The sequence below is a fragment of the Dipteris shenzhenensis genome, chromosome 30 (genome assembly GCF_047967505.1).
Source record: "Dipteris shenzhenensis isolate YYH24624 ecotype China chromosome 30, Dip_SZ_1.0, whole genome shotgun sequence".
Classification (NCBI taxonomy): domain Eukaryota; kingdom Viridiplantae; phylum Streptophyta; class Polypodiopsida; order Gleicheniales; family Dipteridaceae; genus Dipteris; species Dipteris shenzhenensis.
The window spans coordinates 22,921,953-22,935,766 of record NC_141625.1 but is presented as its reverse complement, the minus strand read 5'-3'; the positions used below and the strand labels follow the sequence as shown (position 1 = coordinate 22,935,766).

Here is a 13,814-nt window from a genome sequence, read left to right as displayed (position 1 = left end):
CCAAGACAGCTCAAACTACTACATCCCACTTCTCATAGCTTATTCCCCAATGATCCTTAAATGCCTCCTCAACCTTGTGCTTGGGCTTGGTACACTGCAACAGAAACTATAGGTAATCTTTCTCGTTCTCCCCAGAGTCGGGTATGACAACTGCAAAGTTATCCCCCTCCTCCAGATAACCAGTGAGGTCATCAAAAGACTCCCCAAATTGTGGTGAGTCATTCCATTGTTTGTCACTCCATTTTCATGTAGAGGGAAAACTTGAACTGTCTTCCGTGTCTTCTCATAGTTGTAATGTCCTCACAATTGTCATAATCCCCTGTGGTGCAAGCACTGCAGAAAGAAGATTTTTATTTTGAGCACGTGGTTGTTTGAAATTCCCCATATGCTATGCAAACTAGGAGTTCCTTTTATGGCCTCACAATTTGTCTATTTCTCCTTTGCATCTCATGGAACACTCTGCACATGACACTGAATAAGGCTTTATTTATTGTACATATTGATTGTGCCACTATGGAGAGGTTGGTTGTGAGCCATGTTATAGCATCATGGACATCATTGAGCTTTTCTTGAGGGCATGTTAGTTGGTGTTTGAATAGAGCTTGCTTATAACATCACCACATCCGCCCCCTTGCCATGGTTAGACCCAAAGAAATTCCACGTCATGTTTAGTCCAATTAGGGATTTAAACATTGAGACAAAGTAATCCCCGGCACAATTTAGACTGAGAGGTTGCAAAATCTGACCACACCCAATGTTGTTTTATATTTTCTTGTACATGGAGATCATCACTTTCCAATGCAATAGAAAAAAATGCTAAACAAATAAGGTGTTGTGCTCCCTATCATCAAAGATGTAGAAACGGTATGTGTGTTGCACTGTCCTGGACTCCAAGTCAGCTAGCTGATTGGCATTAGTCATACAAGCAACAACAAGAAAATGACTATACATGATCTACACTAGGATTTATATCTACTTGTTGTACATGTGAGCACTTTGTATCTCATCTTGTTCTTGGAATGAGTAATTTTCTACAAAATCTGTGATAGAGATAGTAGTGTCATGGGGAAAATTAGAGATTCACTTCCTGAACTGCTTATCTTGCCAGCTGGCCGCGAAATTGTGAAGCACTTATTTTGGGATGGATTGAACCAAGTGCTCTACAAGTGCCCTTGGATGAGTGCTCTTATACAATAGTAGTGATCTCTTTTTATCAAAAATCATGTTGCCTCTTCTTTAGATTACAATCCGTGCATGTGCCATGAATGCATTCAATACGGTGCCACGCAAAGTCTCCCTTTGGACAAAGGACTATTGGCTCCCACAGAGACCTTAGGCAACAAAACTTGGTCTCCCTTGTAATACATGATGAATATCCGGGTGGCTTGCATAGTGCACATTCATCTGTGAGACATGGGCATGTATCTCAATGGAGCAATGCTCCAACAGGACCAAATCTCAAGTCATTCAAATCTTGCTGAAAGTCTATGCTACAATAGCACACATTCCTATCTTTGAGTTTCCTGACATACCAAGCCTTGCAATGCTCAAAGCCCCTTTGCCCAATCAAAAGGTCAAGGTTTTGAGCCATAAATTTGAGATACAACTCTATCTGTTCTTCCAACATGTGAGAAATAAAATTTCATTAAAGCAAAAAAATAGTCTAAGCAAGCTAATTAAACTAATCAAGTAAAACGAAACAATTTCAACCACTAGGATTGTCTACGATAGACACATAATTGTACTTGTTTGATGTTCTGACCACCGGGTTGGTTTAGAACAATCATACTACTAATTAAACTAATCAAGCTATTAGAAAACAAAACAATTAAACAACTAAATGATAATCACATTAACCAACTGAATTATATATTAGTGTTCCAACCACCGGGCTCGATTTGGATGATCATAGTCCAAGCATGACCCGAACTAGCCTAGAAATTAAACTAAACTAATTTAACTACTAGTAAAATAAACTAATTTAACTACTAGGAAACACAACAATTTCAACTACCGGACTGGTCATCAATTAATTTGGTTGCAAAATATATTTTTGTTTATTTTCAAATCAACCACATTAGTTTAGGAGATCACATAACTTCTATTTGACCTGAACCAGCTCAATGATATATTGCATGATGTTCCAACCACTTGGTTGATTTAGGATAATCACATAAGTGGCAAGCTAGCCCGGTTAATAGTATATGACCTAAAAATTAAACTTAAATAATTTCACTACTACGAAACACGACAATTTCAACCAACCATTGGGCTATCCTCAATTAATTTTGTTTGTGTAATATATTTATATTTCAACCACACTGGTTTAGGACAATAACATAACTCCTATTTGACCTTAGCCAGCTTGATGATATTTCCATGATGTTTTAATGATTGGGCTAGTTTAGGACAATCACATTAAGTCCATGCCACCTCGATTTTAAAATTAACCAGTATATGACCCAAACCAGCCCGGACATCAAACTTAACTAGTATTTAACTACTAGGAAACACTTCATTTTCAAGCACTGGGCTAGTTTAGCATAATCAAATTACGTCCAAGCCAGCCCAGTTTAGAAATTAAACAATTAAAGTATTCCAAGACTCATTTACATACAACCAACCACAAGGATGGTTTAGGACAAGCACATTAAGTCCAAGCCATCCCTCTTTAGAAATAGACTTAAAGAACTAAACTATTCCAACACTCATTCACAAAAAACCATCAGCTGGTTTAAGCAACCACTAACCTGCATTGTATCAAGTATGTGTATGATGTGCTTGTTCCACTTCTTGCATCCCATCCACTTTTTGCAGATGTCCTTCTTATTTGTAGAAACTCTTGTATTCTTGTTCTAGAATGTTGCCACTCGATCAAAGCACTTAGGCTTTCTCTCCTTTTCTTGCTTCCTATTGAAGCCCAAAGACTTCTCAGATGGGGATTTACAACGCTTTCGCTCTAAATCCACCCACTGGAGCCATGTTGGTCCTTTTGATTAACAACATCTTCAACATTGTGCACCCAAGTTGTTTCTCCTATTTCTTAGAGGATACCAAGGTAGCCAATATCACCCTCTTTGCAAATAGCTAATCTAAGTTGTGCACCCCTTTCACTTTTTGTAGGCCATTTCTCTAGTTAGAAAGCATCATCTCTTGGGTGTGCAACTCTCGAGATGTTGGTAGGTTTGTCACTCTATGAATTTTAGGGTGCAGGATAATAAAGCTTGTGAGGACTCGAGAATGGTATGATGTTGTTGTCTTGAATGCTCCCACCAAATGTGAGACCACGACTCGTGTTCTTTACTCTGATAACAATGATCAAATGCGTTCATCTGCAATCACTTTTGATGCTACTCTACAAGGAGTCTTCTTTCTTCTCATTGTTTCTCCCTCCACAAATGTTGCAAAAGTGCCTTCCACTTACATTTCATTAACGTGTTGAATTTCTTTCCTTGCCCCACAATCCATTCGTTGTGCCTTGACCAAGCTTTTTAGCTTTTCTTTTTTTTTTTGGATTGGGTAAAGCTTTTCAACTTTCCTATTTTGTATCCTCTGTCTAATTCTCTTGCAAGCCATGATGAGCTGCATCTTGCCATTGATGCCATTGACACAATCAGTGAACACCACTAGAATAGAGACTAGCTAGCTTGTGAGGAAAGCAAAGACTAGAAGGCAACTTACCCGAGTAAAGAAGGTAATGGCAAACCAAAAAAATGAGGTCAAGTTGAGGTGACTCTACATGTGGTAGGTTGTAGGGTGATAGGAGGAGAATGTACTTTGTAGGGCAGCAAGAGGTTAATGTTCTAAGATTTACAAAGTGGGAGTGAATTTTTTTTAAAGTGCGTGAGGATAGCAAAATTTTCAGCTGTCATGATTTTCCCCCTCTTAGAGATACACGTCAGCAAAATTGAATATACCAGTTGCCCTCAAGCAAGTGCAATGTTGCACAAATTGTTTCAAAGTACAATTAGGCCAAAGGGCATGCTATCAGTTTTGATGCTCTATATTATGAATGCAATGACCGTTGACATGCTTATGAGCCATATAGCAAGCAAGTGCATGAAAAAAGAACCACTACAAAATTGTAAATAGTGTTGGATTTATTAAAAGATCCTTGCACATGCATGAATTGCACATTTTCACATTGTTCCATTCTAGGGTGAATCTAGATACCAATATCACCAACTATCATTGTTTTAAGACCACCATGCAATATTCCTGCTAGTTTGGATGCTAAATTTTCAATCCATATTGGTTTTCAACAAATTAAGAAAAAGTTATGGAGCATGCCCTCAAATGGGCGTGGAAAATTTTAGCACAACATTGGAGGCCCCTTAAACCATACCTAAGGTTCTCAATTAGGTGCATCCCTGTACCACCATGCTTAGACCCCCATCTACAATGACGAACATTACACTTAAGATACTTGGGGGGTTTGATTAGAGGTAAGACTTCAATCTTTCTCATATGTGTCCATGCTTTGTTCACAAAATAGCCTCCTTGCCCTTTCAGAGGGAAAAACATATAATATTTTTATCATGTTAAAATATAAATATATCAAATTAGACTTTTTTTTTGTGTGGAAAGAGTTGATTGAATGTTGTTGTCCTACACATATGCAAGAGAAAGAGAGAGAGAGAGAGAGAGAGAGAGGGTTTTGTGTGCTTCACTTGCGTGTCTAGATGTGTGCACGCACATGCATGCGTGCGTGTACATGCACCTGCGTGTGTGTACATGCGCATGCATACGTGTGTGTGCACACACACACGCATGATTGTGCAATAAGAAAGAGAGAGAAAGAAGGTCTTTGTGTGCACACACGTGCGTGTCTATGTGTGCATGTAAACATGCATGTGTGTGTGTGCGCACGTGCACATGCATGATACATATGCATTTATGCATGCATGTGCATGTGCATGTGGATGTACCCTGCATGTACATGTGTGTGCATGCGTGTGTGTGTGTGTGTGTGTGTGTGTGCACGCGCGCATGCGTGTGTGAACATACGTGCACCTTTGTATAGCTAGGAAATTTAATGGTATGAGGGACCCATTGGAGACTTCACTTTAATGTCTTTTCCATAATGCTTTAAGGTATATATTAGAAGATTTTCTAGATTCGTGGCCCACTTGGATTCCACTAGAAAGCTTTTTTCAAGGTAATACTTTAGTCGTCTTTTCAAGCATAGTAGTATGATGGATGTGACGCATAATGATAGTATATGAGCTAACAAATTGAGATATGAGTTATTTAGATTCAACTCAATTCCATCTACAAGATATAGCGCGTTAATCAATTTGTAATAGCAATGCATGGTCAAACTTTGACGTTTTTTCCTAAACGTAAATTTGAATGGACATGGCAATGGAAGCGAGATTTTAAGTGAAACTTAGTCTTCCAAAAAGCCTTTTAACCGAGGATTTAGCTTTTTCTTTGCTTGGCAATGGGAGGAGTCATGATAAGGAAAAGCAATTGAGGGAATAAGCATCAAATTCTACACCCAAGGCCCTTTCCTTCATATTTCAATGGTCAAGTGATAAAAAGGATATGATTAAACATTAGAAGGGTTTCCACTTCTTATGGCTAAGCTTGCACTTATATAAAGGGTTAAAATTGCATGTAAAAAGTCGATCAAGATTGCTAGCAAGGATGCAATTAAGGCAAGGTCGATTTGGTGTCAGAATTCAAGGTAGATTACATTTAAGATAGATAGCTTTTCTAATTTGGTAGAGGGTCTTGCTTTGCTCTAATGGCATGCATCCACTATGCGCCATGAGAATAACTTGACACTTTGTAGTTGATTATTTGGTACACTCTTTCCTTATAGAATAAAGTCTCACACCTTCCCCATCAAATGCTACTAGGCTCAAAGGAGGGGGTAAACAAATTTGTGTTCCATTGCTACACAAAGTACTATTACCCTGGAGGATATAAAAGAATGCTTGGTGCTAGTAATGTGGCACATTTGGCACATCGATGGGATCATGCTTAATAAGGATAAAGAGGTCCTTTTCAGCGGAATAGGAGATCATGCTCCTTGGGAGAATGGGAAGGTGTGTACATGTCTAAGGATTATGATGGGATGTGGGAGTCAAATCAAGTGCTAGGGACTGAGTCAAGTCAAAAAGAGCACGGAGATTGAGGAATGCTACATGTGTAGGAAGGAAGAGCAAAATGAAAGGAAATGAATTGAAGAATGGATGGGCAAGTAGACCAACAAAAAGAAAGGTATCATGGAGAAAGTGAAGGGGTTGGAAAAAGGGGGATTAGATGGACAAGGAGAAACGAGAAACCATAGAAAATGGACCAGTGAAGAGAAATGAGGGCATAGAAAATATGTTTGTGAGTGCTAGCAAAAGGTTGGTCATATAATACTAAAAGCTACCATGTGGGAGGGGCTCTCAGTTCGAAAATAAGCGGTGGAAAGCTGTGTGGAGATGACGTGTTGTATATTGAGGGTTTGACACGTGCGAGGCTCCGATTGACTCGCGAGGTTGGACGTGGAAAGGTGTCGGGGTTTGAGACGTGCAAGACTCTGATTGGCCAGATTAGACAGGTCAGCTTTCCCATGCACGTCGCCCCAGCCTTCATGCAAGCCACCAGATCTGCTTTCTTTCTTGCCATGTTCCAGCTTCGCTGTCTAATTTGCTTCTCTCAAGATCATCGCAAGCTCTTCGCTGTCTTGCTCCTCTCAAGATCATCGCAAGCTCTTCGAAGTTCGCTCTCGTGAATCGTCGTCCTTCCCCTCGTCATGTTCTCGCTTCGCTGTCCAATCATTTGATCTCGGAACTCATCTCACCTCTTTGTTTCCATCTATTGCCCGCATCATGGTCTCTCGCCCAGCCCGTTGCCCCCCGTCGTGGGAGTCCCGCATTAACTTCCGCAGCCTCTGCCCGTTGCAACTACTCCAAGTCCCGCACTGTCGGAAGAATCAGCTTGTCAAGCCTCCTCCCCGTCGGGACCCTCATCAACAGTGATCCTCATTCACGCATTTGAGACTTTGAGTAGACGTAGTAGCGCCCATGGATTGAGCACGCCTCTGTCATCTTATCTTTGCCCTATGTATCTCCTACTCCGCTACTGGAACCTCGTGTAGCTTGCCCATTTCAGGAGCTCACCCTCCTCCGATCCTGTACCCCACCCTTTTCACAATGGCTGCCCGGGATAGTGTATCCGAGGTGCCCCTGGGAAGGTCTTCTAGCATGGATGCCCGAGATACGCTTTCACGCTCTGACAGCCAACGCAAGTCCAAGGGGGGAAGAAAGAGCCAAAGAACCGGCAACGACCTCTTGGTCTGCTTTGCACCGAGAACTTCTCTGAGCTTAGTGTCCAGACCGGTTCTGAGCCCTGCCAGGGATAAGGGCAAGGAACCTGGACGGCGGGCTAGAGCCCTTTCTAGCTCTATCTTCGCCAAGGCAGCAAAGAAGCAGGGATTTGAAGGTGAAGAGCCTAAGTCTCCGAAGGTCACATGTATCGGACAAGTTCGGGACAAGCATAGGAAAGGCAAATCATGGCGCTCGACGGTGCAGGACATGGATGCTCTTCGTAAAGGCAAACAGCGGAGCCTAAAGAGCAGCAATACTTCAGGATCTCCAGGAAGGTCCGATTCAAAACCAGATCTACCGTCAGCATCGCAGAAGGAGCAGAATTCTTCTGCTTGCTCCAGCTTCGGTAAAGACTTCTCCTGTTTCGGATTGCCGTGCGATTCATATGGCAGCTTGCCATCTTTTAGGGGCGATAAAAAGCGCTGTGGAGCAGTATTCGCAAAGTCTCTTGTGCTCATCCAGGAGACAGATAAGAGCGGATCGAAGGGAAACACAAAGAAGCAAATTGAAGAGCAGCCTTCCGGCGCTTCCACGCACACTGAAGGCGAAGGGCAGACATCCATCCCTGCCTCCATCCCTCGTCCGAAGGAAAGCGGGGATTCGGCAACTGGCAGCGAAGTAACCGAAGAAGAGCAGCAAGTTGAGCTTGCGATTGTAGCAGAGGCCTCCACATCAGAGAATGTCACCTCCTCCAATACATGCGTGCAGACCGTTATGAAGGAACGAGAAGAGCCCAGTTCCGAGGCTGAGGATGAAGATGGCGACACTTTCGAGATGGAGCCACCACCACCGAATGCTCTTCTGTTGATGCGACACAAAACGGAACATTTGCGAGTAGTCGTGCCTCCTCCTTCTGTCAACATTACCTTGAAGAGAAGCGCTTCCGCTCCAGCCCAATGCAGGGTAAAAGGATCAAGCAAGGAAGATGGCATGCAAGAAATCTACCTAGCCAGCGGAAAGGAAAATGGGCACCTCGAGAAGGATAATGAGAAACCACCTGGGGAAAACATGTCGGCGGAGGACCTACCCAAACGGGATTTATCGTCCAGCAATCAGAACTCTTTTCTCAAAAGGTGCAAATCTGTTTCTCTGAGTTTAACCCGCTCTAATGGCACACCAGGTTTAGTTTCCTTGCAACATGAGAGGGCCCTTGTGGAGAAAGAGACAACAGGAGAGAAACCAGAAATACACGTGGCACAGGAGGTGAACCAAATTGATGAGATCTCTCAAGAAGCAAAGTCCTTCGAGGCACCTGAGGTCAAGGACGAACAAGGGGTGCAGGATCTCGTGACTGCAACTTCAGTACACAAACGATCCGGGTCGCAGGCTCTGAAAGTTTCTATCGACGTTGTTCCTGAAACTTGGCTTTGGGAGACCTGCACGGTTGTTCGACCGCCCAAAGAAAGCGTTAATCGTGAACGTGAGAAGAGGCCTGATCGACAGGGAGCAGAATGGCTTGATGCTGAGCTCGAAGCTTCCCTCTGGAAGAGTTGCAAGGTGGGCCGTGCACTCGCCAAGGACACAGAGAGCTCAGACGAGGAAACTGCTGCAGAGTGGCTCGATGCAGAAGTCGAAGCCAGCCTGTGGAGAAGCTGCAGTCTAGCAGCATCTAGATCGTCCCAGGGTTCACAACCTGAGGTTGGGAAGATGTACAAAATACAGGAAGCTGGGGAAGATGTTGTGGAGATGAATGCGGGAGCTTCCTCGGGGAGGAACGTCAGACTGGGAAGTCATCGTGGGAAGCAATTAGAGAGGGTGTGTATGACCATAGAGGAGGGCAGCGAGGGGCAGAGCGGAAGTGAAGGTGAAAAAGAAGGCCTAGGGAGGACCAATGTACTAGAAGAGGAAAAGGACGGAGGAAGATTGATCAGAGGGGGAGTGGAGAATTTTGTCATGAGAGGGGAGGTGAAGGAGGAGGCGATATCAGATGAAAGAGTGGAAAGCTCAGATGGAGGAGAAGAGAAGGTCTTGTGGGAGGAAAGAGCAGAAAGCTCAGAAGATGAAGTAGAAGAAACATTGATTAACGTGCAAGAGAAGGATGATGAAGATTCAAGCGAAGCTCCAACAACACCATCTCCATGTCCAGCCATTGCTTCATCTCCAACTCCATCTCCATCTCCATCTTCAGTTCTACCACCTGCACCAGGAGCAACCACACCCACACCAGACACTCTCCTGGTTCTCAGCTACAATCTTGGTGCCATTCGAATTGCCTTAGATGCCTCAGAGTCTAGCCTCTTGACAGAGAAATCCCTGGAGGATGAGGACCTGCAGAAGAAGGCCATGCTCAAGGCCATGTCTGATCACTTCCACGAGGTGGGAACCTATGCTCGGCTACTAAAAGCAGCCAGCGGGAAAGAGAGGGGCTCCTTGGCATCTGCATTTCGACTGCAGAGGTGCAAATCCGAGCCAGTGAGGCTCTAAGGAGTGGGGCTAAAAATTCAATGATTTGCAATATGTCGTGTTGCAAGCTAGCTATTGGCAAGAATGTGCTAAAAATTGGATCATTGTTGCAAGGCATTGGCAAGAATTTGCAAAGGTTGTTGCAGGCTATTGGCAAGAATATGAGAGAGAGAGAGAGAGAGAGAGGGAGAGAACAAGCTCACTATAACCTCAGTCCAAGGGACAAGAAGCACCTAGGTGCACTTTGACACCATGGTTGAGGCGACTTCCTTGATGTATTCAGGAATGGGTGAAATGAGGGATGTGGTTCTCTCGAGTGGTTTGTGAGTGGATTTCATGTATGTATCACTAGGATCTATTTCATGTCATGACATTGCTTTCTTCTTCATCACAAACCCACTTCCTCATTTCATGGTTAGGCCTTCGTATATAAATGCTTTCTTAGTTATTGGTGGTTAATATCTTTACTTTGCACATTTTTTGGTTTTAAATCGTAGATTTGCGTAGCTAGTGCCATTTTAAATGCTATGGAAAACAATCTAGTGGGTTCAGATTTGGGTGCTAGCTTTGTGGCAACAAAAGCAACTTGGATCCTTGTATTGATAATGATGAACCATTGGCCCATATCGACCTCCATAGAATACACAAGGCGCATAACATGATACTTGCTTGTTTGATAAGAAGTCTTATAGAGAAGGTGTTGGCCTTCCAAAGTAGCCGTTATCCAAAGTAATGAACAAGATGATGGGCACTCTCAGATGGGAGAACTTTCCACAAAATTAACTTAGCCAGTGTGTACCATCTTCAAATCATCGAGCTTCTTCACTAATATAAGGAATGTTTTTTCGTGATGGACCACTAGCTAGCTGTGTACCATCATTACTCCCACTATTTGAACTCAGCAACTAAAGCAAAGACACTCTTAGTGGTGAGACAAAAAGATTCAAAAATAAAGTGGGATGGTGGATGTAAACAAATAAATTATTCTTTGACTTCTTTTCATATTATAAATAAAATAAGAGAGGGAGGGTAGGGTGAGATGGGGAAATGGGAAATGGGGAGGGTGAGATTGGAAAATGGGAGTGAGATGGGAGAGATGCGAAGAAAGGGGGATAAGACGGGGGGGGGGGAGGGGGGATCGGGCTGTGAGAGATGGGATGAGAGAAAAGAAAGTTATATACATTTTTAATTCCATTAAAGGATCTGAAGTTCCCTCAAAATACACGTGTGTGCTACACTCAAAGTTTTACTAACTACCTTCACTATTACTAGTAACTACCACTATCTACATCATCATGACTACCACCATCCACATCTCCGGGTTTTCACTCTAGACAAGACAAATCGCTTTCTTAAGCACATTATTGTAAAACTATACCAAACAACTATTTCTCTCCCACATCCCACTAAATTTATCCAATGTCCAACCTAGATGAGAGATAACACAACAAGTAATGTAGAAATCAAAAGCAGTCCCTATTAGCCCTATAGAGAAAAAAGACCAAGACAAGATATGCAACTAGAAACATTTGCAAAACTATGGCTAAGAAAGCGATTTGGATGGTTGGGAGTTGTCCAATGTGCCAAATCGCTTTCTTAAGCACATTGCTAAAATTCAATCCTACACAATCTGTTTCTCTCTCACATTCCACTAAATTGATAAGAATGCCAACATAGCAATGTATAAAATCAACAGTTTCAAAATGTTGATTAACACAATCATATATGATTCCAACATAAATATATACTAAGAAATTGATGGCCCTACTTCAGAACAAACTACCCTCATAACACAATTTATAAATGTGCCTAAGAAAAGCAATCGATGCTCCTACTTCAAAACAAACTATCCTTGGAACAAATTTCTGTTAGATATCAATGCACCACTCTCGTGTAACTCCGCAGGAACCAGCTAACTCTACTTGTAAGCCCCCCATATGAGGAGCAGGCATTTGAGTAGCTCAGTTATCCAGTAGGTCCTGGTTTGGACACCAGATAGGGGCCATGTGTGGCCTGATGGCTGGACGACTTCAGATAAAGTTGGCACACTGCCAACTAGGCTACACGTAAGTGCGGGAAGGCATCCCATGATTGACCGCACTGAGGGTAGACAGAGCATTTCTCGGGGCAGCCCACTCTCAGGTTGCGGGGCCCGTTTGGAGTCCCAGATGATCCTGGATGGCTCTGGACCGAACGGTGGCTGTAGGTCAGTTGCTCTATTTTGTGCCACAGTTCTATCATGTGCTTGGTGGCCTATTTCGGGACCAACCTCCAGTCGACTATTTTGGGCGAACTGGATCGGTCTCTCAATTAAATCTAATCGACTATGACTGGTGGCTATATAAGAGCAAGCTCGTGAAGCCCATATTCATCACTGGCTATAGCAACCCTGATTCCTTAGCATTCAGCCTCTGTCCTCTACTGTTTCCAGCATGCCATCGAAGCTTCTCACACAGAAGCGCACGGCTGGGAGGCAGTGCCATCTATTATATCAGTTTTACAACAATCAAATTTTTGATTCTCCATACTATTTGCTTTTCTCTCTTGCATACGAGATTAGAGCTTGGGCTCTAGCAAGAAGATTTGGTAGTGTGCTTCTGTTTGCGAGCAGATTGTGAGAGATGGCCCAACCTGCAGAATCCCACCATTTGGCGAAAGCGAAAAGTTGGACGGCACTAACTATCCACTCTAGAAGTTCAAGATGAAGACCATCCTAAGCGCATACGAGCTTTGGGATACTACTACTGAGGTGGACCTAAAGCCAGTTCCGAGACCGAATCCAACCAATGCAGCACAACAGATAGTACCAACTGCGGATGAGATTCTCGCGTGGATAAGAAGAAATGCAGATGCACTGTGTTCTATTGTCTATAGTGTAAGTGATTCTATCATGGCATTAATTCAACATTCACCACAGCGGAGGAGGCATGGATGGTCTTGAAAAATCAGTACGAGACCACGAATTAGATGCAAATTCAGAATCTGGAGACTCAACTCATGAACGAGAAATTGTCTGAGTCTAAAATGGCAGAGAAGTTCATCACCAGGGTGAAGAATCTACACGATCAGATGATTGCAATGGGCATCATCATCACCAGCGAGAATCTAGCATGAAGGTACATACAGATTCTCCCACCAAAGTACAATGGTCTTGTTATGGCACTGAATACGCAGAACAAAAATCTGTCCCTCAACTTTGAGGATTTCAATGCAATGCTTCTGGAGGAGGAGATGCATCAAAAGATGACGACTGGAGAAGATTCGGCTTTCTGGGCTGGATCAAAGAAAGGTAAGGGTAAGTAACCCATCTTCTTCTGATGATAAAAAGAGAAAGAAGAAGATCAAGTGCGTCTATTGCAACAAGGCAGGGCACAAGTAGAATGAGTGCCGGAAGAAGATTGTAGATGAGAAGAACGGAGTAAAGAAAGAGTCTAGCAACAGCGCACAGGCAATACCAGTAGAGCTATTCGTAGCAATTGAGGAGATTTGTACGGAGGCCATTCGTGTACCTGCGGATGAACCTTGGATTATTGACAGTGGTGCATCATGCCACATGACCAGTCGGAAGGATTGGTATACCTCTCTATATCCGGTAGGGAAGGACATCCTGGTAGCAGTCGGCAATGATGCAAAATGTCCAGCAAAAGGAAAAGGTTTGATTGCTCTCAAGTCAGATGGAGTTGTAAACAGTTGTCCGATGTTCTTTATGTGCCAGATATGAAGAGAAACTTGTTGTCCATTTCTGCAATCACGGATCGAGACCTCAAAGTTCAATTCGATAAGAATTGCACACAGATTTTTTATCTTCAAGGGAAGGTCGTTGGTAAAAGTACACGGTGCAACAACATCTACGAACTCTCAGCTTTTAATTCTCGAGATGATGTGAGCAACACTAAGCTATGGCATGAGAGGTTTGGTCATCTAAACCTTAGTTCTTTAAAGGAGATGCATAAAAGTGGAATGATTGTAGACCTACTAGAAATTTCAGATCTGCCCGATGTATGTGAAGCTTGCATGATGGGCAAGCAACATCGGCAGCCCTTTCCTAAAGAGGCTAGGAGGGCAAAGGCTCGTCTAGAGCTCATT

The 13,814-nt window shown here is 43.1% G+C and overlaps 1 protein-coding gene across 1 annotated transcript; it reads left to right on the top strand.

Annotated features, from left to right (window-relative positions):
• The first annotated feature begins 7,151 nt into the window (after positions 1-7,151).
• On the top strand, positions 7,152-9,749 carry LOC147881852 (uncharacterized). The gene has a single exon (XM_087401462.1). It carries the CDS (start codon positions 7,152-7,154, stop codon positions 9,747-9,749), a length of 2,598 nt encoding a protein of 865 aa, XP_087257588.1.
• Positions 9,750-13,814: the final 4,065 nt, after the last annotated feature.

Coding starts and splice junctions, on each gene's coding strand:
- LOC147881852 (XM_087401462.1), top strand. CDS start 7,152: ATGGCTGCCCGGGATAGTGTATCCGAGGTGCCCCTGGGAAGGTCTTCT.